Source organism: Dipodomys merriami, unplaced genomic scaffold (assembly GCF_024711535.1).
Source record: "Dipodomys merriami isolate MVZ:Mamm:240054 unplaced genomic scaffold, mDipMer1.0.p SCAF_680, whole genome shotgun sequence".
Lineage (NCBI taxonomy): Eukaryota > Metazoa > Chordata > Mammalia > Rodentia > Heteromyidae > Dipodomys > Dipodomys merriami.
In genome coordinates this window covers 287,869-314,269 of record NW_027206269.1, presented here as the reverse complement: position 1 = coordinate 314,269, position 26,401 = coordinate 287,869, and the positions used below count along the sequence as shown (strand labels likewise).

At 54.2% G+C, this 26,401-nt stretch overlaps 4 protein-coding genes across 10 annotated transcripts in view; 1 reads left to right on the top strand and 3 right to left on the bottom strand.

The window, feature by feature from the left end:
- Window positions 1-3,677: 3,677 nt before the first annotated feature.
- On the bottom strand, window positions 3,678-11,682 carry LOC138816079 (septin-12). Of its 2 annotated transcripts, none has more exons than XM_070005633.1 (10): window positions 11,621-11,682; window positions 10,973-11,345; window positions 9,342-9,467; window positions 9,174-9,255; window positions 8,408-8,545; window positions 8,141-8,333; window positions 7,950-8,045; window positions 5,431-5,527; window positions 4,121-4,172; window positions 3,678-4,007 (listed from the first exon to the last, which is right to left on the bottom strand). In XM_070005633.1, the coding sequence occupies exons 2-10, from the start codon at window positions 11,163-11,165 to the stop codon at window positions 3,803-3,805; spliced, it is 1,182 nt and encodes a 393-aa protein (XP_069861734.1). In that variant the 5' UTR covers window positions 11,166-11,345; window positions 11,621-11,682; the 3' UTR covers window positions 3,678-3,802. The 2 variants fall into 2 exon arrangements, with proteins under 2 accessions (XP_069861734.1, XP_069861736.1); XM_070005635.1 differs by having other exon boundaries at window positions 8,141-8,258.
- A 2,509-nt stretch (window positions 11,683-14,191) lies between these two features.
- Window positions 14,192-14,989, top strand: LOC138816064 (small integral membrane protein 22-like). 3 transcript variants are annotated; one of them, XM_070005593.1, is made up of 4 exons: window positions 14,192-14,290; window positions 14,435-14,585; window positions 14,666-14,745; window positions 14,889-14,989. In XM_070005593.1, the coding sequence occupies exons 2-4, from the start codon at window positions 14,450-14,452 to the stop codon at window positions 14,928-14,930; spliced, it is 258 nt and encodes an 85-aa protein (XP_069861694.1). In that variant the 5' UTR covers window positions 14,192-14,290; window positions 14,435-14,449; the 3' UTR covers window positions 14,931-14,989. The 3 variants fall into 3 exon arrangements, with proteins under 3 accessions (XP_069861694.1, XP_069861692.1, XP_069861693.1); XM_070005591.1 differs by having other exon boundaries at window positions 14,196-14,300; XM_070005592.1 differs by having other exon boundaries at window positions 14,204-14,304.
- Window positions 14,990-16,564: 1,575 nt separating this feature from the next.
- LOC138816076 (protein rogdi homolog) lies at window positions 16,565-21,300 on the bottom strand. The gene is made up of 11 exons (XM_070005617.1): window positions 21,168-21,300; window positions 20,988-21,059; window positions 20,172-20,254; window positions 19,938-19,992; window positions 19,276-19,356; window positions 18,786-18,881; window positions 18,095-18,193; window positions 17,759-17,872; window positions 17,640-17,689; window positions 17,410-17,536; window positions 16,565-17,107 (listed from the first exon to the last, which is right to left on the bottom strand). The coding sequence occupies exons 1-11, from the start codon at window positions 21,216-21,218 to the stop codon at window positions 17,066-17,068; spliced, it is 870 nt and encodes a 289-aa protein (XP_069861718.1). The 5' UTR covers window positions 21,219-21,300; the 3' UTR covers window positions 16,565-17,065.
- Window positions 21,301-21,593: 293 nt separating this feature from the next.
- Window positions 21,594-26,401, bottom strand: part of LOC138816075 (cytokine-like nuclear factor N-PAC) — a 33,808-nt gene continuing 29,000 nt past the window's right edge. For all 4 annotated transcript variants that reach the window (XM_070005615.1, XM_070005616.1, XM_070005613.1 and 1 more), the window contains one exon: window positions 21,594-23,722. In XM_070005615.1, coding sequence (XP_069861716.1) covers window positions 23,648-23,722 — 75 coding nt within the window. In that variant the 3' untranslated portion in view covers window positions 21,594-23,647. The remainder of the gene's footprint in view (window positions 23,723-26,401) is intronic.

Below are 26,401 nucleotides of genomic sequence, written 5' to 3'. Positions count from 1 at the left end.
AATAGAGATGGTTCTCTGAATAATAAAGACTAGGACCAAAGATTAGATGTGGACAATGCCCCAATTAATCTATCATCTGATGTGACGCTGCCTCCAGAAGCTCCTGCAACTTCACAAGCAGTTTTGTAGCTCACTCATAGTAAATATAGAAATTTAAAATTTCCAGATATGTTACAACAGGCAGAATTAATTAAACTAAACCAGAAGGAGTTATCCCAGAAGCACAGAGAGTTATAGAAAAAGGGACCCCTGATAATAAAAGGAAAAGAAAGATTCCCCCAACAGTTATAACTAAGTTTGGTCTAGCTTACATTATAGGGAATAGATGGTGGTTTCCCACAAAATATAAAGTTAGTGACATCACATTTCCTGAGCTGACTGATGAACCATTGCCTTATACAGGAGTTTATAAAGATAAAAATAGATGGATTAATGTTAAAGGAAAAAGTATCTTGGTACTCATTAGATTTTATGCAAAGATTAGGTAGATCTAGACCATTATGGTGTTTATTATCAAAATAACAATAAGATAGTTTAAAATAACAATTAGAAATTTTTTTGGGGGGGGGTCTGGTCGTGGGGCCTGAACTCTGGGCCTGGGCGCTGTCCCTCAGCTCTTCAGCTCAAGGTAGCGCTCCACCACTTGAGCCACAGCACCACTTCCAGCTTTTTTCTTTTTGCTTATATGGTGCTGCGGAATTGAACCCAGGGCCTCAGGCATGCAAGGCAAGCGCTCTACCACTGAGCCAACTTCCCAGCCCCACAATTAGAAATTTTTGTGAACAAATATTGGGATTAAAATCATAGGAAACAGAGAATGCTTGACTCAACCTGGAAGTGGTTTTTAGGATGGTTTCAAAGGGACTTGAAAATATGGAAAAAAATAAAAAGTATAAGTACAGCCCTGTCTTAGGTTTGTTAATTATTAAACATAAAAAGGCTGAATAGATGATGCATTGTATTAAACAATATACTAGACTTGTTTCACACCACTTAGCTCAAACAGTTGGTGGGATAGTCATCAATTTTCTTTTTTTTTTTTTTTTGTCGGTAGTGGGGCTTGAACTCTGGGCCTGGGCGTTGTCCCTCAGCTCTTCAGCTCAAGGCGAGCGCTCTACCACTTGAGCTACAGCGCCACTTCCGGTTTTCTGGTGGTTTATTAGAGATAGGAGTCTCACAGTCTCTCCTGCCCAGGCTGGCTTTGAACCGTGATCCTCAGATCTCAGCCTCCTGAGTAGCTAGGATTACAGGCGTGAGCCACCAGCGCCCGGCAAACAAATTTTTTTTTTTTTTTTTTGGTCGGTCGTGGGGCTTGAACTCTGGGCCTGGGCGCTGTCCCTCAGCTCTTCAGCTCAAGGCAAGCGCTCTACCACTTGAGCTACAGCGCCACTTCCGGTCATCAATTTTCAAGTAACCCATTAATGCTTTACTTTTCATAAAGTTGATTATGTGCTTAACTAAACAAAGAATCTATGTCACAATCACACACTGTATAAAAATGTTAATTCTCAATAAAGATACACTCAGATGCAACTCTTTTGATTCTAGGTCTGTATGTCACTTCGCTGACTCCTTGCCCACCTATCCCGAGATTCCTGTCCCGTCGGTGCCAGTGCTCTGGCCGAGCTGGTCCGTCACATTGTCTTACTTTCCTGCCAAGGTTGGCTTTGGGCCACAATCCTGATTTCAGCCATCTGAGTAGCTAGGATTATAGGCATGAGCCACTAGCACCTGACTGCTATTGCTTCTTTAGACAGGGAATATAGGACAAAAGTATTATTACCTTTATCTGGTCTCTATCTCCAGAAGGTAAGCCATCTTTGTCTTAGTTTTAATTCCTTCTTCAAAGGCTTAAGGGGCAAGAGGTCACAAAAAGAAAAAGAAGTGTGTGTGTGTGTGTGTGTGTGTAAGAGAGAGAGAGAGAGAGAGAGAGAGGCAGACAGAGACAGAGACAGAGAGATGAACATTCCCTAACAGCCTCAAAGGAAATGGGCTTTTCCTATTCTTTGTAAGCAAGCACAAAAACTTATTAGGTGCCCTTTGAGGATCTCTTCTTTTGGAGCATAAGCAGAAAAGGCCGGAAGTGGTGCTTTGGCTCAAGTGGTAGAGTGCTAGCCTTGGGCTGAAGAGCTCAGGGATAGTGGCCAGGCCCACAACTGACCCCCCCCAAAAAATGCAAAATAAGATCAGTATGGCCTTAGCTACTCCTAAGGCTGAGCCAGGAGAACTTCCTAGGCTTGGGGGTTGAAGACAACAACATAACACTCTCAAAATAACTAAGCCAAACAAAACAAAGGTGAACATGACATGCAAATGCCTTTGCCCACCTCTACCCAGGAGACAAAAGTCCCCAGGTTAATTCCTACCTTCCCTTCTTCCCCACACCTCTGGTGCTGACAGCTCCAAGTATCCTTTGTAGTGTTTGCTTGATTCCTCAGTTTTTACTTGCTGAGGATCGAACCCACAGCCTTGTGCCTGCTTAGCAACAGCTCCACTGAACTACACCCCGGCCTCCTGCCTGCTTCTTTCTTCCTTAAATACTAACGCCCATCCACTTTTGAGCACCCGGCAATACACGTTTGTTCCTAATGTAGCAATGTTTCTGTTACCTCTCAGAAAAGGAACCCCTGGAGCTGGGGGAGTTTCAAGTTCTGAACACAGGGAAAGTCACATAGGAGGTTCTGAAACTACTGGAACCTTCTATCTAAAAGCAAGTTTGGGGGTCTGGGAAGGTGGCTCAGTGATAGAGCGCTTGCCTTGCATGCATGAGGCCCTGGGTTCGATTCCTCAGCACCACATAAGCAGGGGAAAAAGCCGGAAGAGGCGCTGTGGCTCAAGTGGTAGAGCGCTCGCCTTGAGCTGAAGAGCTGAGGGACAGCGCCCAGACCCAGAGTTCAGGCCCCGCCACCGGACCCAAAAATGTCAGTTTCTAGCCCCTCACACTAAACCAGACACTCTAAGCCCTGGCTCTGGCTCCTTTTCCTCTTCAAAACAATCCCCTGAGTTTACGCCACCTGAGGAACGCAGCGGTCAGAAAACCCACTCCTGCCTAAAACGGCGCGCACGGTAGGCGCACAGCCAATGACGACTTCCGGGCGCGGTCTTGGACGGCGGAAACCCCTCACTCGCGTCCCGTGGTCCCCACTTACCGCCCCGCCCCTCAGCCCGGATTCATCGTCTCGCGAGGCTCACGCGAGGACCGGGCGCGCCAGAAGCGGAAGTCGAGGGCGCTGTATTTGGAGCGGCGGGACTACATTTCCCAGAGTTCCCCCGCGCCGCTACCTGGCCCAGTGGGCGCCCGCGTCCTGAAGATGCTTGTGGCGGTCCTGCCGACCTCGGAGCCTCGGTGTCCACCTGGGCGACCCCCGAGGGTTGTGATTCCGCAGTCGCCTAAATGCGCCGATGGCACACGTCAGGAACGAGGTTCTCAGGAGAGTGAGATCTAAAGGTCGTGGTTCAGGGCCAGCCTGAGCAGGAAAGTGTGAGTCTTTTTCTTTTCGTGAAACACTTATCTCCAATTAAACAAGCCAGGGGTGGAGCTGTGGTTTAAGTGGCAGAGCGCCATCCTTGAGCGAAAAAGCTCAGGGTCAGCGCCCGGGCCCTGAGTTCAAGTCCCTGGATTGTCGTGCGTGTACACACACACACACACACTCAAGACACACGAAGTCGTGCCTTTTACCAAAGCACAGCTTTATATTCAAAGCCACGGCCACCTTTAATAGATGCTCTGGTACACAGGTGTGCGTTGGGGTCCGGCTGATGACACTTGGGGAGGCCAGTAGGCTCCCCACCACCCCAGGGCTCAGCACTCATCATCTTTGGAATCCTTCTGGGCCCGCCTGCGGACCTTCAGGCACCCCGGGCTGGTCAGCTGTACTGGGGAGGCAGGGGCCAAGTTCACCCAGCCTGGCCCCCGGGGCAGCTGGTGGCTCTCGTTGAGTCTGATGACGCGATAGTTCTCGTAGTGGACGTTGTGGGTGATGTCTTTCAGGTCCTGGAGGTGAGACCTGGCCCAAGGGAGTCAGGTCAGCCCCAGGCCATGGTGACTCCCAAGGGATTCCATCTCCCTCCCCACCCCCCACCACACACACACACACATACACACACCACAGTGTCTCACCGGATGAGCAGGTCTCTCAGGAGAAGAAACTCGCAATGTGCTATGTTCTCCACTGAAAGACATGGGCCCAGCATGGCTTTGCAAGCTGCTATGTCTTCAGGACACACTGAGTAGCCACCGCTGTATGCTTCAGCACCATCTCTCTCACTATCCTATGGTCTGTCATTCCTTGGTTCATTCATTCATTCATTCATACCTAAGGGCCTAGTAAAATGACTTCCACAATTGGTGCTGAACCAGGGCCTGCCATCTTTAGGTCGTTCTACATATATTACAACAGTTATTATACTTGGGATTGTGTGTGTGTGCACATGAGCATGCATACGCACACGTGTGCGTGTGTGTATACCAGTACTGGGGCTTGTTCTCAGGACCTTGTGCTCTCACGTGGCTTTTTCGCTGAAGGCTGACACTCTACCACTTGAGACACACCTCCACTTCTGGATTTTTTTTTTCCAGGTTAGTTGGGAGATAAAAGTTTTGCAGACTTTCCTGCCCAGCCTGGCTTTGCCCCTCAATCCCATGTCTCAGCCTCTTGAGTAACTTGGATTACAGGTATAAACCATTAGCTCCCAGATTATACATGCATTTATCTTCCTTCCTTCCTTCCTTCCTTCCTTCCTTCCTTCCTTCCTTCCTTTCTTTTTCTTTCTTTTTTGCCAGTGTTGGGGCTTGCACTGTCCCTGACCTTCCAGCTTTTATTGTGTATGTGGTACTGAGGAATCATCAACCCAGGGCTTCATGCATACTAGGCAAGCACTCTACCACGAAGCTACATTCCAAGCCCACATGTGTATTTCTAATGAGGATAATAAAACGGAAGCCAAGAAGGCCCTGACAATTCCTTCTCCCTCACTTTCTAGCCTTAGGTCAGTAAGGCCTTGTGTTTCCTAAGCTAGTATCCCTCACCCCAATTTCCTTCATTATTTTTCTCCCTCTTGTTATTGTCTCTCTAGCTCTTTGAGGACAGAGACCTTGTTAACTCTGCTCTTATTGTGTCCACTCAGTAGGTGGACATTGTAAGACCAGGCACACAGTAGGGCCACAATCAGTGTTAGCAGGCCGGCAAGCACCTTCCCATGTGTGGGGTGGAGGGGATTGTGTGAGACGGTAGCTCTGCTCCTTCTGGCCCACTCTGTGATGTTTTGACTTTAGAGTCATTGTCACACACAGCTTACAATAGGGAAACTGGAGCCTAATCAGCGAATTTGTTGGAAGGATGCCCTTTCTGTGGACCTAATGGTCCAGGGCCACTTGAGGGCCTGAGGATGCCACAGATTCCCCCCCACCCCCACGGTCCCCACACTGACCTTCGATGATGCCCCACTTGGTCTTCCGTCCCAGGACGCACCTCCCATTCACCAGGTGCTCTTGGTCAGCCCCTACTACAGCAAAGGGGATCTGCTCCTAGGGGGAAGAAAGCAAGCTTAGGACCCCATGAAGAGAGAGCAGGGGTGGCAGATGACAAAGTTCTAGAGTGCAAAGACACCAGATACCCCCTACACTTCTCTCCTGTAAAACAGGGAAACTAGCAGTACCAGCATACAGCTTGGTGAACATCTGTGAAGTGGGTTAGCAGCTTCAGCCCTGGGAACTGTATCTTGTTAATAATCACATAAATGATATACTAATCACATTAATGATATAATCTTTTTTGTTGTGTATGCCAGTACTGTACTGGGGCTTGAACTCAGGGCCTGGGTATTGTCCTTAGCTTTTAAGCTCAGGGTGGCACTCCACTACTTTTGGTGGGGGGGGGGGTTGGTGGTTAATTGGAAAATAAGAGCCTCATGGACTTTACTGCCCAGGATAATCTCCAACCATGATCCTCAGATCTCAGTCTCCTGAGTAGGTAGGATTGTATGCATGAGCCACTGGTACCTGGCTTCAGTGATATAATCTCGGCCTGGGAGTATAGAGTATTTAACGTGCAAAGTTCAGGACACATAGAACAAAAAAAAAGTACAAATGTGTACATGAAATACATATTTATAGTGGGGCATGGTGGCTTATCCCTGTAATTCTAGCTACTTAGGAGGCAGAGATAAAAAGGATTAAAGCTCCATGCATGCCAGCCCAGGAAAAAAGTTAATGAGACCCAGTCACATCCAATAAAAACTAGGCATAGTAGTATACGTATGTCAACCCAGCTTCAAGAAAAGTGTTAACAGGAGTCCTGAGTTCAAAATCCAGTACTGCCTAAAAAGAAACACAAACACTTGTGTATGTTACATATTTGTAAGGTACGTGTGTGTGTGTGTGTGTGTGTGTGTGTGTGTGTGTCTTGCGAACACCAAAACCTCTTACGTCTGAAACAGACAGTAATTATCGAGTTTTAAAATAGGTAATTTTGTAAAGTGGAAATTGTAGCTTACAGCTCATATTCAAATCAGATACATCACTTGTTTTCCTTGTTTTTTGGGTACTGGACATAGACCCACAGTCTCTTGTTTGCTCAGCAGGCAACCTGCCAGTGAGCTACATTCCTGACCTCATTAAGTTTGTTTGTTTGCTAGGTGACAGTGGTTCACACCTGTAATCCTAGCTACTCAAGAGACTGGGATCTGAGGATTGCAGTTTGAGGCCAGTCTAAGCAGGAACGTCCATGAGATGCTTATCTTCAATTAACTACCAAAAGACCAGAAGTGGAGCTGTGGCTCAAGTAGTAAAGCACCAGCCTTGAGCAAAAAACAGTTCAAGAACAGCAGCTAGGCCCGGAGTTCAAGCTCCAGGACCAGCACAGGAAAAAAGGAAAAAAAAAAAAAGTTTGTTATGATGTTGGGGATGAAGCTCAGGGTTCCCATAACCTTATTTTCTCTCCGCTGTATCTGACTTCCAACCACAATAGCAGAGCTGAGTAACTGCACCAGACACTGTCTGGTCCACAGAGTCGAAAATATTTACCATCTTTTTTTGTTAGAAAAAAAATTGTCTCAGCCCTATAATCATTTTTTGACTTTGAGCCAGAAGCAGAAATCCAAATCTATATATTCCAAAGTTCTGTTATAAGGGTTTGTTGTGATTTCCAAGAGTTAATTTTTGGTGGAAATGGAATGATGATGTTAGCAGTAAGTACTGCTGCCAACCCCTAATGAGCCCTTAATGAGTGCTTGTATCTAGGTGGTTTTCTGAGACATTTATCAGTGTCCATTTTTGGAGTCTCCTGAGTTCTGCCCAGGCTGGGGCCAGGCTCCCCTGAGACCCACCTGCTTCCAGGCAGAAAGTAGAAAAATAGTGGAAGGGCAAGCTCTTGAATGTTGATCTTTCCCAAGAAATTGTGTTCATTGCTCCAGTGGGGTCGGGTAGAGGGTGGGAGAGGAGTGTGGGGAGGAGAGAAACTGGGTCCTAAATAGGGCAGATGTTTGGTTTGCACACTGCTCAAAAGCAAGAGGCTGCAGGTTCCCATCTGTGAAGAAAACACTGCCCATTTTTTTTCTTTTTGCACTGGTCCTGGAGTTTGAACTCAAGGCCTGGAAGCTTTTTCCTACTCAAAGCCTACACTCTATCACTTGAACCACAGCTCTGCTTCTGGCTTTTGGCTGGTTAAATTGGAGATAAGTCTCATAGCTGGCTTTGAATGGTGATCCTCAGGCTTCAGCCTCCTGAGTAGCTAGGACTACAGGGCTGGGCCATCAGTGATGCCCTTTTCTCTAATCCAAGTAAAATCACAGCATTGAGGTCTGGGGACCGTGGCTAGGAATTCAGGTTGTTCTAAGAAAATGATGTAAAACTTTCTTTTCCTTCGTCTTCCCTGTCTTTCTCCGCCCCTTCCTCCTTCCCGGCCTCTCCCCGACCCCCACCCTCCCCACCCCCAACCCCGGCTTCTTACTCTTATCTTGCCATTAAGGATGCTGTCATTAATGTCTTCATCAAAACACTTCTGCGGGTACACCTCAATGCAGTGAGTTTTCAGGTTTTGCTGGATCTGGGGACCAGACGCACAGGTGACCTCAGCCTGCACTGTCCACCCTGCCCCTCTGCCAACATTGACTCCAGCCCTACTTCCAGCGCCCAGATCACCCTGCTCCTGAAGGCCTCTCGCTCCTCAATGGTCAGGCTGTCCGCCCGGGCGATCACAGGCACCACGTTCACAGTCCGGCACAGCCGCCGCAGGAACTCAATATCCAGGGGTCGCAGGCTGTCCGGGCAGGACAGTGCCGGTGGTGGTGGCGGCGCGGCGGTGTCTGAATGAGGAGGGGAGCCAGCCCAAAGCCTGCCCCCGGGGCCCCTCCTCCTTGTCTCTGCCCCATGCAGGCGCCCCCACCCGGGCTGGTCCGGCCGTCTCACCAGTGGCCAGTGGGTGGCACGAAGTACACGCAGCAGTGGACGCGGGTGTCGGGGATGTGACGCTGGCGGGTGATGAGGAGTTCCTCCTGCAGGTACTGCTCGTACTGCTGGTTGATGTAGCCCAGGACCGGGTCCCAGCTGGGGCGAGGGACCTCCCCTCAGGACCAGCCACCCTCCTGGCCCTTCCCCCCCCCCCACACACACATAGACCCCTCTGCTTTTGCTCAAGGCTAGCACTCTACCACTTGAGCCACAACAACACTTCCGTTTTTCTCTGTGTATGTGGTACTGAGGAATCGAACCCAGGGCCTCATGCATGCTAGGCAAGCACTCTATCGAACCCAGGACTCACGCATGCAAGGCAAGCGCTCTACCACTGAGCCACCTTCCCAGCCTGTCCCTTGGCTTTTCTACTCAAGGCTAGCGCTCTACCACTTGAACCACAGCTCCATGTCCAGCTTTTTGCTGCTTAATTGGAGATAAGAATTTCAAGGATCTTCCTGACAAGGTTGGCTTTGAATCATGACCCTTAGATCTCAGGCTCCTGAGTAGCTGGGATTACAGACATGAGCCACAGCCAGCCAGTGAGTTACCACCTTCTGTGATCCACAGAGAGGGGAGATTCCCATCCATTATGAGGGTGGGCTGAGTGCATCCATTGTATAGACAGGGAAACTGAGGCCTCTCCAAGGCTGGTGTCTCCCAGAGGTTAGAGGGGCATAGGCAGGAGAGGGGCAGCATGGGTCAGCCCCCAACCCTCACCCACCATTTGTCATTGTTGATCTGGTCTCCAAAGCCGGGCGTGTCGGTCACGGTCAGCTTCAGTTTCAAGCCCTTCTCCTCGATAACTATGGAAGGAGAGGAAGGGGAGAGTAGGGCTGGGGCAGGGGTGGGGTGGGGTGGGACAGTGGGAGGCAGGGCAGGGCTCACTCACCATGGCTTACAGAGTGCAGCTCCAGTGTCTGTGGTGTGGGCACTTCCAGGCTTGGCATAGCCGATTTCCATACCTTGGACTTGAACAGTGTGTTCACCATGGTGGATTTGCCCAACCCGCTCTGCCCTGGAGTGACCAGCGGGTATGTGTGTGGTTAAGGCAAGCCCTCTCAAACTCATCTCGCTAAACTCGTGTCTAAGAATCATGAGGATCTAATCCCAGCTACTGGGAGACCGAGTTAGGAAGATCATGGTCCAAGGCTTGCCTCAGAGGAAAGCCAAGACCTTATTCAAAGAAATAGCAAAACCCAAAAGGCTGGAGGCCTGGCTCAAGTGGTAGAGCGCCTGCCTAGCCAGTGTGAGTCCTACATTCAATCCCAAGTATCACATAGACAAAAAAGATGTTCCACACCATGTTTCCCCTCCCTTTTCTTTTCTTTTTTTTCTTTTTTTTTTTTTTGGTCCGGTTGTGGGGCCTGAACTCTGGGCCTGGGCGCTGTCCAGCTCTTCAGCTCAAGGCTAGCGCTCTACCACTTGAGCCACAGCGCCACTTCCAGCTTTTTTCTTTTTGCTTATATGGTGCTGAGGAATCGAACCCAGGGCCTCAGGCTTGCAAGGCAAGCGCTCTACCGCTGAGCCACCTTCCCAGCCCCCCCTCCCTTTTCTTTATGGACTTAAAAATTACCTAACAGCCAGGTGCCTGTAATCCTAGCTACTTAAGAGGCTGATACCTGAGGATCGCAAGTTGAAGGTAGTAGGAGAGATTCCTATCTCCAATAAATTAACCAAAAAGCCAGAAATAGAGCTGTGACTGAAGTGGTAGATTGCCACCCTTGAGCAAAAAGAAGCTTTAGGACAGGTCCTGAGCTCAAGACCCAGGACCAATGCTCAAACAAATAATTAAAAACATATAACATAAAATTAAAGATGTCTAATTTAAGATTCGCCATGTTAAAGAGCACAACAAAGCAGCATTAAGTACGTACGTAACGTTGGGTAAGAAGGACCTGTACCTGGTTTCAGATTATTTTCATCATCTCAAGAGGAAACCATAGACCATAGTGGTGCATTCCGCTAATCGCAGCATTCAAGCTGGGATAGGAGGATCAAGAGTTCAAGGGCAGCCTGGTCTCAAGTGAATGTTACAAGTTCAACACAGCTGCAGCACCAGTAACGGAGGCTGGGAGTCACCCCTGTCCCCTCCCGCCTGGCCTCTTGGCTGAGATAATTGCTTTACAGACTATTTTCTGTCTAATGATTCAATAGTTCCCCATTTTCTATTTTGTGGGGGGGAGGGGATGCCGTGGGTCCTGGGCTCCGTCCCTGAGCTTTTTTCTCAAGGCTAGCACTCTACCACTGGAGCCACAGTGCCACTCCCAGCTTTATGGTCATCCATTAAGAGTCTCAGGCAGAGGCTTTACTGTCCCTGGTGGGCTGGCTTTGCACTTCGATCCTCAGATCTCAGTCTCCTAGCAGTTGGGATGATAGGCGTGAGCCACTGGTGCTGGGCCACATTTTTAGTTTGAATACACCTATGAGATCCTTGGCACCTGCGGAGACCGTGTGGGAGGGGCCAGACCATGGCATTTTGTCCATCGGCTCCCCTACCCTACCCTTCCTGCTCTCACTCACCCACCACCATGATGTTGAACTCAAACCCAGTCTTCATGGCCTTGATCTTCAGCTGGTCCAGCACGGCCTCGATGCCCACAGGACCAAACATCTCGAAGGGTGGGGTCCTGGGGCTGGAGGGCCGGGAGGAACAGGGGGAGGGGGACTGCCTCAGGGTGTCCATGTGGCAAGGGACATAGTCACGCCTGTCCATGGCGAGGAGTGGCCGAAGGTCGGTATCACGGGGGCTCAGCGGGGCTCCCCAGAGACTCCACACTACTATTCCCACTGGTCTGCTACTTCAGTTCCCCGGTCCAAGAGCAAGGTCGGGGAGACCAAACCCCCATGCAGAGAAGGTCCAGACAGGCAACCCTCTTGAAAGGCTCAGACAAACCTGGAGGGGTAGAGGACTTGCAACTAGATTTTAGTTCTTGGGGGGGGGACCCTAAAGGGAGGGAGAAAGGATCCTGGGGAGAGGCTCAGGAGTAAGTGTCCTTCCCCCCCCCACTTTCTCCCTTGGGACAGGGACACACACACACACACACACACACACACACACACACACACACAGCTGGGCAGAGAGAGTGAGAGACAGAAAGGCAGAGGCCCAGCCTGTAACAAGCTCAGAAGATGGCCTCTGACAAAGAGACAGGGAGCCTCTTGTGGCACCTGGTGGCTGAGTCCCTGTGGAACCGCTGGCAGGCCCTGGTGTGCAGAGAGGGGGAGGGGCGGCTGGCAGTTAGCCACAGAACCTGAGCTCCCTCCTCCTCCTTGTGACCCCCTTCCCCCCCCCCCCCCGCCACATACCCAGGCAGGTGGGAGCTGGCCGGGGGCCAGAGCTGATCCTTAGGCCTTCAACAACTCTCCCCTTTCCCCTTTGACCATGATCATACGGGGTTCCTCATTTAGAGGCGGAGGCCAGGCTTCCAGAGCCATCCCCTCCATCAGAGCTGCCAGCTAGTGGCTCCTGTCAGAGGGGAGCACCAAGCCTAAATCCACACCCCTTAGCCTCCCCTGCCAGGGAAAGCTGGACGGGGGTCCACAGTCCAAAAGCATACTCATGCATTTTTCTTCCATCCATCCATCCATCCATCCATCCATCCATCCATCCATCCATCCATCCATCCTTGGCACCATTGTGTTAAGTTGTGGCATTCATCCAGGGCAAGATGGCTTACTCCTGTAACCGTAGCTATTAGGGAAGGGAGGATGATAGTTCAAGACCAGACTGGGCAGAAAATGTATCTGAACAACAAAAATGCTGGGCACGGTGGTGTGTACCTGACATCGGCTGCATAGGAGGCATAAGCAGAAGTGGTTTGGTCCGAGGCTAATGCTGGACAAAAATGTGAGACTCTTCCTGAAAAGTAACTAATGGAAAAAGGGCTGGAAGTGTGGCTCAAGTAGTAGAGCACCTGCCTAGCAAGCATGAGGGTCTGAGTTCAAAAGTCCTAGTACTGCCAAAGAAGGGGGGGGGGGGTAAGGGGGAGGAGTTGGGCACTGGTGGCTCACGCCTATAATCCTAGCTACTCAGATCTGAGAATCTCAGTTCAAAGACAGCCTGGGCAGGAAAGTCTGTGAGACTCATCTCCAGCTAACCACCAGAAAGCCAGAAGTGGTGCTATGACTCAAAGTGGTAGAGCACTAGCCTTGAGCAAAAGAGCTCAGAGACAGCGCCCAGGCCCTGAGTTCAAGCCCCACAACTGACAAAAAGAAAAACCAAGAGATAGATGTAGAAAATAACTCTCTCCCTCCTCCTATTTCCCTGCTTGTGGCTTCATTCTAGGAGCCCTGGGATGCTAAAATATGGACTAATCACCAGGTTCTGGAGAGTGGATGACAGGAGACCTTGTTCAAGGTCATCCAGGGAGGAAGTGGCAGAGCTGAAACTGAAGGCAGGGGCTTAGTTAAGCCCTCCCGGCTGAGTCCTCTGCACCCCCTTCTGCTTCATCCTTGCTCAGGAGACTATACCCATTTGAGATGATAAACCGGGTATGGTGGCACATGTCTAGAATTCCAACTACTCTGGAGAATAAACCTGGAGAATTGCAAGATGTAGGTCAGCCCAGGCAATTTAGTAAGACACTATCCCTAATGTAAAACAACAGGGGCTTGGGGGCGTGGCTCAAATGGTAGAGTGCTTGCCTAGCTATGTGCAAGGCCCTGAGTTCAATGCCCAGCACTACCCAAAAAGCAGGAGGAGGAAGAAAAGGAGGAGGAGGAGAAACTCAAATAAATCTCTTGAGGGCTGAAGGATCTGATGAGCATAGGAGTCTAACTGGGGACCAGGAAGGGAAAGTTGGAGGGGATGCACACTCATAAGCTGGGGACAGAAGTACAGACACTCAGTGTACATCTGCCCTCAGCCTCAGTCATGGCAGGAACAGGAAATGTCCACCTTCCAAACTCTTGTGTTGAGGACCTGGTTCCCTGTGTGTGAGTTCAGAGGGACGCTCTAGGGAAACGACTGAATCTCTAGGAGGCCCTCCCTTAACCACTGACCGGGGCATATGCCAGTGCACTGGAGAAGGTGTTGGGCCTGCCTGGAGAAGCAGGGCTCCCCTTTGAGGGCTGTGCCCTTCCTGGGTCTCGTGTTCTGTCCTGTCACGGTCAGTTGTGATGATCCGCTCCCAAAACAATAGAGCCAAGTGACCTTGAATGGAACTTCTGAAACCAGGAAACGAAGCTCACCTGTCCTGCAAGCCTGCCTTCTCAGGAACTCCAGTCACAGGAGCAAGAAGCTAACGGCATCCTGTTGTGCTAAGAAAGCTCCCACTCTCTTGCTGAATCCTCCAGTCCCAGGAGGTGGGCACAGTTGATATGTTCATTTCCCAGATGGGAAGACTGAGGCAGACAGGGGTCATACCTTGGGGCCGAAAATCAAGGGATGCATTCTCTTCCCCTGTGTAGTATACCCGTCCTCAGGAACAGAGAGACCCTGTGGCAAAAACAAAAGGACCCGAGCTTAGCTCAAGTGCTTGTGTAGCAGGCGCAAGGCCCAGAGCTCAATCCTCAATACCATTAAGTAAAAAAAAACTGAAGCATCTAAGGTCAAGGGTTGTGCTCCTCTGAGAGGCAATCGGCTGTGGTGAACACCTGCTCCTCTGGCCTCCTGAGAGGTGAAAACAATCTGGGGCGCGAAGCGAAGCGGTTGGCAGGCCTGTGGCCCTCTGCCTCAGGGCCCCTGCAGTGGGCTGGGCTCTGGGCTGGCTCAGGCAGCCCTGTTGGCCCCGGGGAAGGGCGGGGCTGGTTGCCAAGGCCGCAGGTGGTGTGGATCCGGAAGCAGGAAGCAGGCTGAGCTCCCAAGGACCTGGGATCTGCCTGGCTGGAGGAGTGGAGGTCTCTGGAGGCAGGTGGGGTCCTGGAGAGACAGAGGGAGGAGGAGGGTGGCTGGGCTGCCCAAGCGAAGAGCAGGGCTGGGGCAGGAGCGGCCGAGGCGGGTCGAGGCCCTGCTTCTGAGGCGGCCTCTGGGGGTGGGGACAGGTGACTCCTGCCAAGATGGGTCTGTCCACCGAGGAGCTGGGGAGAGAGCTGGAGGCCACGGCTCAGGAAGTGCTGGGGAAGATAAAGAGCCGCCAGCTGTTCCAGTCGGAATGGGACACGGCTGCTTTCGTGGTCTTCCTGGTCTTCGTGGGTGAGTGTGGGCCGCAGGCCTCAGCAGCCCTGCCCGGCGGCCTGGCCAGGGCTCACATCTGGGCGCCCATCTGTCCCCAGGCACCGTGCTGTTGCTGCTGCTCCTGGTCATTGCCCACTGCTGCTGCCGCTGCTGCTGCCCCTCCACCAGCTCCGGGAAGGTGAGCCCAGGAGGAGGGGAGCGGTGGGGGCCTGGAACCTTCTTGCCTCCTGCACGGGACAGGGCTGGGACTGGGCTGTCTGCGGAGGGGCCTGGCAGACTGGGAAGTGACACCCACAGGCCACCGATCTGTGCCTCTCACAGGAAAAACCCAGGGGAATGGATAACTTGGCCCTGGAACCTTAGCGCCAGCCTCCAGGCACATGTGGATGGGTGGCCGTAACAAAGCCTGTGTTTGCTGGAAACTGAGTCTGGACTGTTCTGAGCCCCGAGGGCGCGCATCGCGGGCACACACGGCGGCACTGGGAGGCGTGTCACTCCAGGTCACCCGGCTTGGGCGAGGGAGGGGTCGCTGAGCTCCCAGACAGACCTGGTGCCTCCACCTGACTGGCAGCCACGGGTTGGCATGCTAGCACAGTCTGCCAGCGGGTGGCAGACTGAGGGAGGAAGGAGTTCAAGGCCTGACGCCAGAAACCCCCAGGGGGCACTGACACCGGGCACCCCCAGGGATGGGGGGGACACTGACACTGGGGACCCCCAGGGACGGGGGGACACTGACACTGGGGACCCCCAGGGATGGGGGGGACACTGACACCGGGGACCCCCAGGGATGCGGGGGACACTGACACCGGGGACCCCCAGGGACGGGGGGACACTGACACCGGAGACCCCCAGGGACGGGGGGACACTGACACTGGGGACCCCCAGGGATGGGGGGTACACTGATACTGGGGACCCCCAGGGACGGGGGGGACACTGATACCGGGGACCCCCAGGGATGGGGGGTACACTGATACTGGGGACCCCCAGGGATGGGGGGGACACTGACACCGGAGACCCCCAGGGATGCGGGGGACACTGATACTGGGGACCCCCAGGGATGGGGGGGACACTGATACCGGGGACCCCCAGGGATGGGGGGACACTGACACTGGGGACCCCCAGGGATGGGGGGGACACTGACACTGGGGACCCCCAGGGATGGGGGGGACACTGACACCAGGGAACCCCAGGGATGGGGGGACACTGACACCGGGGACCCCCAGGGACGGGGGACACTGATACCGGGGACCCCCAGGGATGGGGGGGCACTGACACCGGGGACCCCCAGGGACGGGGGGACACTGATACCGGGGACCCCCAGGGACGGGGGGACACTGACACTGGGGACCCCCAGGGATGGGGGGTACACTGATACTGGGGACCCCCAGGGATGGGGGGGACACTGACACCGGGGACCCCCAGGGATGGGGGGGACACTGACACTGGGGACCCCCAGGGACGGGGGGGACACTGACACCGGGGACCCCCAGGGATGGGGGGGACACTGACACTGGGGACCCCCAGGGACGGGGGGGACACTGACACTGGGGACCCCCAGGGATGCGGGGGACACTGACACTGGGGACCCCCAGGGATGGGGGGGACACTGACACTGGGGACCCCCAGGGACGGGGGGGACACTGACACTGGGGACCCCCAGGGATGCGGGGGACACTGACACTGGGGACCCCCAGGGATGCGGGGGACACTGACACTGGGGACCCCCAGGGATGCGGGGGACACTGACACCGGGGACCCCCAGGGATGGGGGGGACACTGACACTGGGGACCCCCAGGGATGCGGGGGACACTGACACTGGGGACCCCCAGGGATGCGGGGGACACTGACACTGGGGACCCCCAGGGACGGGGGTGGCACTGATACTGAGGACTCCAAGGGCCATGGGGCCACCGACACCGGGGACCCCCAGAGGCAGGTGGGTCACTCATACCCAGGACCCCCAGCCTGACTCCCATTTAGAAAGAGAGACAAGGGCTCCAGGAAAACTCTGATGCTCTTTATTTCTTAGAGGACCCAGATTGCAGAACAACCCCAGTACTGTGCTTATTCAGTATGGCTGCGCTGCGGCTGCCGGTCCTTCTTCTTTCCATCCCTGAGTCCTAATGCCCAGTTTGCTCTGTGCTCCCCGCCCCGCCCCGCCCCTCCCCTCCCCTCCCCTCCAGCAGTACCTCAGGTGCACCAGTGGCCTCCAGAGGCAAGAGAGCCCTGGGCCTGGACCACCCTGAGTGCAGGATGTGCAGAAGGCAGGAACCCCGCCTTCTCCACCAACCCCAAGACCAAGCTAGTGCCCCTACCCAGGTCCAGTGCTCTTCCCAGTTCCTGGTAGTGCAGTGCGATTGGGTGGAGGGTGGGTAAAGAGGGAGATAAATAACCCGTGGTGCCCGCCACGGCAGGCACCACGAGGGATTTGGGGGGGGGGATGGGACTCCACAGGCAGCGCCACCCTCCTGGGGGACAGGCTCTGGGTGTGCCCAGCTCAGAAGGGTCTGTAGCTCCAGTAGCTGGAGAACACGGTGATCTGCAGAGGGAGAGGGGCAGTCACTGGGTGACAGCATGCCCCAGAGAACAACAGGGCATGGCCAGGACACTGGGTGTGTCCAGCAGACAGGGGGCCTGTCTAGTGGGCACTGGGCGTGTCCAGAGGGAGCGCCTTCCCTCCCTGACCCAGGTCTAACCACGGGTCGGGTTGGGAGCGGTCTTGGCAGACAGCCTAGCTGCTAGGTGTGTTGGGGTGGAGCCTGTGGAGTTGTCCACAGGGACCCCAAGCGCCCCAGTCTCCCCCTCTTTCCCCCCTCTCCCCGCCCCCCCATAGTGCCCCACCTTATCCTTGAGCTGCTGGCAGAGCTGCAGGGAGACGGTGAAGTACACCAGGGCGTCGTTCAGCCAGGGGATCACACACTCCACCTTGTGCACGTGGCTCACCTCCAGGCGCTGGGACCCCCACTCGCTGGGAAGGAGAGGTGGGTGGCTGTGGGGGGGCGGGGGCGGGCGCAGGGCCCAAGTTGGAGGGGGAGGCCTGAGTGGGGAGGCACCCCCCCCCCCGTACTTACAACATGGCCCCGGGGCTGTGCAGCACAGCACCTCCAGCCGGGCGGAAGTTCTAGGCAGAAGCACCAGTCAGTTAGGCATGGGGGGGGGCATGCTCTGGGGGGGGCAGGAGGGGGCTCACCTTGGTGGAGGTGGGCTGCAGGGCGTGCAGCTGGTACACCGTGAGACACAGCTTGTTGAGGTTGATGTAGACGTTCACCAGCAGGTCGGAGGGCAGCGTGGGGGCGAACATCCGCTGTTGGGAAGTGGGGGGGGGGTGAGGCCCTTCCCACCCAGGCCTCTGCATAATCACCAGCCCCAGGTGCGCGTGGGGTCCTGCTGGCTTTAGAGGCCAGGGACTCCAGGCAGGGTCTACAGTGGAGGGACGGTGATGCAAGATGGAGGCCAGAAAACGAGTGGCGGAGGAGAGGGGGGAGGGGGGAGGGCCGGCCGGCCGGGGTGGCCGAGGCGTACTGACCGTGAGGCCGCTGGCTGCCAGCTCGGGCAGGGTCAGGGTGGCCGGGGTGGTGAGCCGGTTGCGGGCTCTGGTCAGCTGTAGCATCACGGCGTCCATGAGCTGGGGGGGAGGGTGACACTGCTGCACCCCAGGGGGCTGGGCCTCCGGCCCCCACACCAGGGAGCCACAGTGCGCACTGCGGCCGTAGGGGGCCTGCTGAGGTCCTGGGTGGATGGCAAAGCCATAGGTGGCCTTTCCTACCATTCCCTCAGCCACAAGGGCAAAGCCTGGGCTAATTCCCCAGAGTCTCAGCTCCCACTGCTTCCTGACGGCCACACAATTGGCACTGGAGGTTCAGAGAAGGCAAGTAAACAGCCCAAGGATGCACAGCAAGTCGGGGGAGGGGGTGGAGCTAAAGCAGGAGCCCCTGGCGTTAGTGCTCTCCTTGTCACCTTGCTTTGTAATGAAAGGCCTTTACTGCTTCAGTGGGGACTACCACAGAGCAGCCAGAACCTGCTGAGCGCTTGCTGGGGCCACCTTGCTTGCTTTGCTTACTGCTAGGTGGTTTGAGGTCAGAGTGGGCTGGGGGACTGGTACCAGGTATATTCTAGACCTATAGGCTATGAGCCATTATCCCAGGGGCAGGAGCAGCCTGTAGGGAAGCATGCGGGTGTGGGCCCAGCCATGGGGGCCCCAGGAGATATCTGCATACCTTCAGGACTTCGGCTCCTGTCTTGAACTGGTAGCTCTCCTCCCGGTTAGCGAGGAGGTAAATGGCTTGGCTCACGTGATTCCGGGCATCCTGGATCTGAAAACAGCACCCACCGTCTGCTGGGGCAGTCAGCCGAGGGACAGTGCCGGCTTCGGGGCCTCCGCGTGGCACTAGCACAGGTCGTGTGTGTGTGTGTGTGTGTGTGTGTGTGTGTGTGTGATGTGTGTGTGTGTGTGTGTCGTGTGTGTGTGTGTGTGTGTGTGTGTGTGTCCAGGAACTGGGAAGGACTGTTAGGAATTTGTAGCCCAGGCCCCAGAGGCTCAGGCAGGTGAGTGGCTGACTGGTTCAGGAGACCCTCAGCTGTCCCCTGGGCCAGAGGATGCACAGGTAGGGCATGTTCTCTGCCCCAGGCACTGTGCAAGGAAGGGGAGGCAGCTTCTGCCTGGCCTGTGGCCTGGCCCGGCCTGGGCGGGGTTGAGTGGTCACCCACCTGCTGCAGCTTCCACTGTTTGTCCTCCCGGAAGGCGAAGTGCAGCAGCTGGTTGTTCCTGGGCATCTTCAGGTTCACATCCTGACAGGTAAGAGCAGGCTAAGCCGGCAGGAGCCACGTCCTTGGGCCGGAGTGGGGGGCAGGGGGAGAGGGCCGGGTAAGAGAGGGGATGGGGGAGTGGACAGGCACAGTGGGGTTGGTGGTGGCTCAGGCCCAGCCAGTCCACAGTGTACACCTGACACCTTGACTGTTTCGAGGTGAACAGGGAGGTGAGGAGACAGGAATGCAGGCCCAACGGGGGGCTGACAAGGCGGTAGAGGAAGGTGGCCTCCCTTGATCGGGCAGTGGGAACTGAAGCGACAGAGGGGAGAGACTTCCCCTCCCCTTGCTGCCCAGCACCGGGGCAGGCCCAAGCCGCAGCTTGGCTGATGGCAGATTTGACACTGAGCCAGTGTCAGCCTAATCCAGCCAATGCCCGCAACATCCTGGGTCCTGGTGCCAGGCTAAGCTAAGTGCCAGGCAGCTTCCTGCCTCCCTAGCAGAGGCAGAGGGGTGCTGTCACCTTAAGATACAAGGAAACCAGACTCTGAGAGGTCCAGGGTTCTGCCAGGGGCAACCTGGCTGGCTGGTGGGAGGGAGTGGGCGGGATGGGGGGCACTCACCGCCTGGCTGAGGGCATCTCCTTGCAGGGTCAGCACGCCCTTCACCTGGTCTGTGCTACAATAGTTGGGGATCAGAGGAGCGCCTGCTGCTGCACTACCCTCCTCCTCCCTCCCCAGCTCCTGACAAGACAGCGTGCCCACTGTCATTTTCCCTCAGGAACCCTGGGAGTCCGCGCCCCATCTCCCCTTCCCCGCTGCCCCCCCACCCCCAAATTCCTACTGAGCACAGCTCACCTGCAGCTGCCCAGGATGAAGTTTTCCTGCTTGGCGGGGCCCTCGGCCCCTGAGCCTGGCAGCGTGAAGCGGAGAGAGGCTTCCTGCAGGAGACAAAGTGCTACTGTAAAGTGTACTCCAATCTAGAGCCGCCCCCCCTCCCCACAGGTCTTGGGTCAGTTGAGGAAAGGACAAGGTAGGCTGGTTTGATCTGGTACCTAAGCTGAGCCTGGGCCCTGCAGGCCCCTGAGGGCTGGGCATATATACTACACTGGGAATGAGTATAGAGGGGACAGAAAGGTTCCACCTCCCCACTGGGTGAACCTGACTGTAGTCATGGCAACCTGTAGTTCTGGGCCACTTCAGGCTCTAGGCATTTTGTAAAAACTGGCTCAGGCTAGTCTTCATATCTGATCTCTGTTATCTTCTTTTCCAAGGGGGGGGGGGGGGGAGAGTCCCAGAGAGGTTGAGTGGCTTAGCTGAGATCACACTGTAAGGGAGGGGCAGGACCCTTCAGCTGTCACGTGACCAGTTCTTTTCCTTCCCTTCCCTTTTGAGACGGACTCTTGCTCAGTAGCCTAGGCTGGCTATGATCAAAGCCATGATCCCTGTTTCCATGGTGCTGAGATTACCAACCAGATCCCTAGTGCTAGCTCCGTTCTCAGGTTAATGTCACTGCCTCCACGGAAGTCCCAGGGCTGACCTGGGACTCGGACACCTCCCACCCACACTTGCTGCTGACTTCCTTGTGTCCACCGCTCAAGTCCTTCCACTGAGGTGGGCAGGGTGTGCCAAGGCCCGGTGGCGGGCAGGGCCGCCGCGGCCTGGGGCGCCTACCTTGAGGATGTCCTGCAGCTGCCTCAGCACGGCGTGCACCTCGGCCTGCAGCAGCCAGCGGAACTCCTCCTCCTGCGGGGGGTGGCGGAGGTCAGGGCCCGCCGCCCGCAGCCCGGCCCGCCGCCCGGCCCGCCGCCCGCAGCCCGCCGCCCGGCCCGCCGCCCGCCGCCCGCCGCCCACCAGTACGGCCCGCTCCGCCGCCGTGGCGGTCGCTGCCATCGCGGTCGCCATCGCCGCCGCCGCCGTCTCCCTCGCCGCCGTGCGCGGCCGGCCCGCGCGCAGAGCCCGCCCCCTGCCTTCCTCCTCTCCTTGCCGGTTGGCGGAGCGTGCCCCGGCCCCGCCCCCGGCCTCTCAGACCCAGCTCCGGGGGCCGGCGCCTTCCAGTTCCCCTCAACTCCGCAGGACCGCCTGACCTGCCCGCCAGCTCCCCACGCCCAGTGATTGGCCGGCAAGCCGCCTCCTCGCCCGCTCGGCCCTCCCATTGGCCCGCTGCAGGACCCGCCTCTACCGCAGGCCACTGGTCCAGGCCGGGCGGACTGAGCCCTGGGCCTTAATCCCCAGGAGGACTCCCGCCCCTGCCCCAGCGCTGGGCTCACGCATCGCAGCGGTGTTACCAAGAAATGTTTTATTTTTCTTGCAGTAGCTTTGTTAATTGCACAAAATCAGGTTTTGTTTTTGCCATTTAAACATTATCACACAATCCTATTCTGAAAGACAAATGTTCATTAAAAACAAAGCAAAAATAAAAATTCACAACCTTAATCACCTAGAAGATTTGTCATTTAAAGATTAAAGGAAGGGAACAGGGGCTTTCTTACAAGCTTTTTCACAAGTGTCACATTTTCTCCTTAAAAGGGAAGGATCTCAAAACAAGGGTGAAGTAGCTTCAACAGAAATATCCATAAAAAGAACTTTACAGAATTGTCAACAATATTAAGACAACATTGACTAACCGGTTCTCATACAGCATGTTTCCCCACCCCCACCCTCGTGTCCCCCAGGACCAGGACAGGCTGTGTTCAGACAGAAAACAAGTTCAACTTCCCAGTGATCCCAGCGGCCCACCCAGTCCTCCCGAGATCCCACCCAGGTTCCAGCCCAAGGAAAAGGGCCAAAGTATTGGGGGAGACCCCACGCCAGCATGGCCACACTTCACTCTGAATGCCCACCTGCAAGTCATGACTGGAATCTCAACCCAGGAGAGGAAGCAAGGCTGAAATCCCTTGGTGACTTCTCCTTGCTCCTAGGTGACACCCTATGCCCTTTCTGGTCCCCTAGTCAAGGAGAAATGCCAGAGGCTGAGGTCACCCAGCCCCACTCCGTGGTCAGGTTAGGTCAGGCCCGTTCCCTCCCCTCCAAAGACCCTGGTCTGGCTGGGGAGCACCGAAGACCCTGATGCTGCCTGGAGCGAAGACAAGAGCTGGGCCTCAGAAGTGCTCATGGCTTGCAGGCTGCTGGGTCTGGGCCACACAGGGGACAGACACGGACACTCTCCATGGGAGGAAGGGGTGAAGGGTGGGGCATGCAGGACCTGTGCGGGGCAGGCAGGAGCAGGTGGTCAGTCAGAGAGTCTCTTCAAGGCCAGGTGAAGAGACTGTCTTAACGGAAACAGGAAGGCGCTGCCCCATCCCCCACTGCTCACGGTGCCCTCAGGACCCTTCCCAAGGGCTGGAATGCAAATCCAAATACTAAAGCAGCCCAGGAGGAGTAGTGCTCACATCAGGGCACCTGGGGTAGGGCCAAGGTGAGCAGCGCGGAGGGAGGCGGCCACACTCACCGCAGGCCAGCCACTCTTGCGCTCCCTACAGAGGTGCCTGGCAGGCTGTGCCAGTCCCTCTTCAGTTCACAAAGGCCTGAGAAAGGAGGCCAGCTGGGAAATCCTCCCCAGCCGGTGGCCTGAGACTGGAGGGCCCACGGAGCCTGTGTTGGTGTTTGTGCTGGTTCACTTTGGCTGAGCTGCTCCCTCCTGGTGCTGTGGGGATGTGGACCTCTCTCCCACCTCCATGCTGGGGACTGGGGCAGTGTCCAGTGCTCAGGGCCAATTCTAGTCCCTCTGCTCAAGGGGGTGGAGATGAGACAAGCTTGGAAGAAGAAAAGCCAGGCAGCAGTTTCTGGGCAGCTTCTATCCTGGGGCAAGAGCCAGTGTGTGAATATGTACGTACGTATGTACGTACGTGTGGGGGTGTGTGGGGTGTGTGTGTGTGTGTGTGTGTGTGTGTGTGTGTGTGTGTGTGTGTGTGTGTGTGTGTGTGTGTGTGTGTGTGTGTGTGTGTGTGTGTGTGTGTGTGTGTGTGTGTGTGTGTGTGTGTGTGTGTGTGTGTACGTACGTGTGGGGTGTGTGTGTGTGTGTGTGTGTGTGTGTGTCAGACAGAGACAGATAGAAACAGAAAGAGAGAGAGACAGAGAATACACAGCTTCATACTCCATGGCCAGTGCCCAGTCCAGGAGCTTCCTCATCAGGCACCATGCTGACAGCCCCACTCCCTGCCCAGGATCTCAGAGAGGGGCTGCCACACACTGGGCCGACAGCAAGTCGCAAAGTCTGTATAAAAGGAAATGGAGACAGGTGGGCTGGTCCAGAGCTAAGTCCCAGGACCCTGACCCCATGTGAGGAACAGGGGCCAGAGAAAGATGAAGGGGCGAGGTGGGGCATTGAAGGGTTAGTGTATATAGGCTCGGTACACGGCAGACATATCATTGTCAGACTGGTCCAGTGCCTTCGCTCTTTTGTACACCTGGAAAAAAAGAAATAGGAGTAAAATAACGCAGATGGAGAGGTGGTGGGTACCCAGCTGCAAAGACAGGGTGCTCAGGACTTTGAGCTGCTGGGGAGGTGTTGCCCCTGCAGAGGGGATGGTGAGAAAAAAGGTGGGAAGATACTACGAGACACCCCTGGGTGAGGAGGTGCTCCTACACCTGACAACATAGAACTCTGCTCCTGGCTTAGCCCGTGAAGGTAGCCACATATTGTAATCCTTATGCAACCACCAAGTCAAGAGGCAAATGAAAACACAATTCTAAAGCAGATTCACATCATTAAGTTGAAGGCAGATGAAGGCAGAGGCAACAATGACAAGAGGGTCACTGCAAATCCAGTCCTACCTCAACACAGATAGTAAATGTCCATGGACTGGTCAGCCTTAAGATGTGACTTCTGAGCTCTTACAGTGCAGAGCCTGAATCACATTCTGTGGCCTCAATGGTCACACCCTACAAAATTTACCAACAGTGCATGTGCAAGTGACCTGTAAATATAGTATTTGAAAGCATGCTAACACAGTAAATACTCCAACTAAAAGGCAGAAACAGAATGGCCAAAAAGCAGCCCTAACCAAGGACTGTCTACAAACGACAGAATTTAAATGTAAAGACATAGGTGGGGGGCTGGGAAGGTGGCTCAGTGGTAGAGTGCTTGCCTCGCATGCATGAGGCACTGGCTTTGATTCTTCAGCACCACATAAGCTGAAGAGCTGAAGGACAGCGCCCAGACCCAGAGTTCAAACCCCACAACTGGCCAAAAAAAAAAAAAGACATAGGTGAGAAGAATATAGGAGAAACCCTGTAATAAGAGTAAACATGAAGCTGGACACCAGTAGCTCACACTTGTAATCCTAGCTACTCAGGAGGCTGAGACCTGAGGATCACAATTTGAAACCAACTCCAGGCAGGAAAGTCTATAAAATTCTTATCTTCAATTAACCACAAAAGAGCCAGAAGTGGAGCTGTGGCTCAAATGGTACAGTACTAGCCTTGAGCAAAAAAGCTCAGGGATAGTGCCCAGGCTGAGTTCAAGTCCAGAGTGTGACCCTCCCTTGTAATGAAAAAAACAAGCATGACAGGGCTGCATGCAGTATCTACCTATGCCAAACAGCAGACAGACATTCCAGAGGCACTAAAGGTCAAACTCACAAGAAGGACACTAGCACCCATCAATGTCCAAAAGCCTAACAGTGCCAAAGACAGAATTAAAGGAGGAAAGCACGTTATGCCACTAGTTCGGAGATTCTTTTTCAGGTGTTACTAGAGTTTGAACTCAGGGCCTTGCACTTGCTCAGCTGACACTGTACCATGTCAGTCATGCTTCCAGACTGACTTTGTGTTGGTTATTTGGTTTCTCTACCTCTTCTGACTGGCTGGCCTTGACCATGATTCTGTAGATCTCTACTTCCTTAAGTAACTACAATTACAGGTGTGAGCCACAGCACAGGTTTCTAGTCAGTTGCTTTGTCTGACAGTTGTGGAATATACTCAGCAACTTCAGACTCACATTCTTTATTTTCTTGCAACACCAGGGATTAAACCTAGGTTTCTGAGCATTCTAAGCAGGTGATCTACCACTGAACTACATACAACCTCAGTCCTTTTGTCCTTATTTTGAGACAAGGTCTAAATTGCCTAGGTTGGCAATGAACTTTGCTCAAAGCTAGCACGCTACCACTTGAACCACAGCTCCATTTATTTATTTATTGTCAGTCATGGGGGCTGAACTCTGGGCCTGGGTGCTGTCCCTCAGCTCTTCAGCTCAAGGATAGCACCCTACAGTTGAGCCACAGTGCCACTTCCGGCTTTTTTCTGCTTATATGGTGCTCAAGAATCGAACCCAGGACCTTGTGCATGCAAGGCAAGTACTCTACCACCAAGCCAACTTCCCAGCCCTCCATTTATTTTTGTTGGCTAACTGGAGGTAAGAATCTAATAGACTCTCCTGTCTGGGCTGGCTTTGAACTGTGATCCTTAAGGACCTCAATTTCCTAAGTAGCTAGGATTACAGGTTTGAGCCACCAGTACCTGTTAGGTCTTGCTTTTTGTCATTACTGGCTTGGACCATGATCCTCCTATTTTTGCTTCCCCCGTGTAGCTGGTTCAACTTGTTTACTGATTGAAATGGAGTATCATAAACTTTTTGCCCATGCTCACCTCAAACCATGCTTCTTGTGATCACTGCTTCCTAAATAGCTAGGATTACAGGTATGAACCTCCACACTTGGCAGAACTCACATTCTATTTAACTGCACAGGTAGTAGCACCAAAAAGAGAGCCCATCTGCTGGGCCACAAGTCTTGATAAATGTAAAGCATAAAATACCACATGGCCATGTCTGTCTTCTAATCCATAAGATGAATAAAATAGAAATCAATAACCATTAGATATCTAAAAATCTCCAAATGTTGAGCAAACTTTTGAGTCTGACCTTCAGTTTTGAACTCCTGGGCTCAATCAATACTACTGCCTCAGCCTCCTAAGTAGCTGAGATTACAGATGTGTGCCACTATGACTGACTTGATAAATTTTAATCCATAAATGGAAGAATAAATCATTTGGGAAAGACAAAAGTCAAGGGCAAAGGAATTCATATTAAGGGGTTAGAAAAAACAGCCAAGTTGAGAGTCCTGAACTTTAAAACAGCAGAACAG

What these genes read in the sequence shown, in the direction of transcription:
- LOC138816079 (XM_070005633.1), bottom strand. Translation starts at nt 11,165, where the DNA reads ATGGACAGGCGTGACTATGTCCCTTGCCACATGGACACCCTGAGGCAG. An exon ending in GCTGCACTCTGTAAGCCATG is followed by an intron (nt 9,256 to 9,341) that starts GTGAGTGAGCCC and finishes CTCCTTCCATAG; the next exon opens with TTATCGAGGAGAAGGGCTTG. An exon ending in GAGAGGCCTTCAGGAGCAGG is followed by an intron (nt 8,046 to 8,140) that starts GTGATCTGGGCG and finishes TCTGGTCCCCAG; the next exon opens with ATCCAGCAAAACCTGAAAAC.
- LOC138816064 (XM_070005593.1), top strand. Translation starts at nt 14,450, where the DNA reads ATGGGTCTGTCCACCGAGGAGCTGGGGAGAGAGCTGGAGGCCACGGCT. An exon ending in GGTCTTCCTGGTCTTCGTGG is followed by an intron (nt 14,586 to 14,665) that starts GTGAGTGTGGGC and finishes ATCTGTCCCCAG; the next exon opens with GCACCGTGCTGTTGCTGCTG. An exon ending in CCTCCACCAGCTCCGGGAAG is followed by an intron (nt 14,746 to 14,888) that starts GTGAGCCCAGGA and finishes TGCCTCTCACAG; the next exon opens with GAAAAACCCAGGGGAATGGA.
- LOC138816076 (XM_070005617.1), bottom strand. Translation starts at nt 21,218, where the DNA reads ATGGCGACCGCGATGGCAGCGACCGCCACGGCGGCGGAGCGGGCCGTA. An exon ending in CGGCGGAGCGGGCCGTACTG is followed by an intron (nt 21,060 to 21,167) that starts GTGGGCGGCGGG and finishes CACCCCCCGCAG; the next exon opens with GAGGAGGAGTTCCGCTGGCT. An exon ending in TTCATCCTGGGCAGCTGCAG is followed by an intron (nt 19,993 to 20,171) that starts GTGAGCTGTGCT and finishes CAACTATTGTAG; the next exon opens with CACAGACCAGGTGAAGGGCG.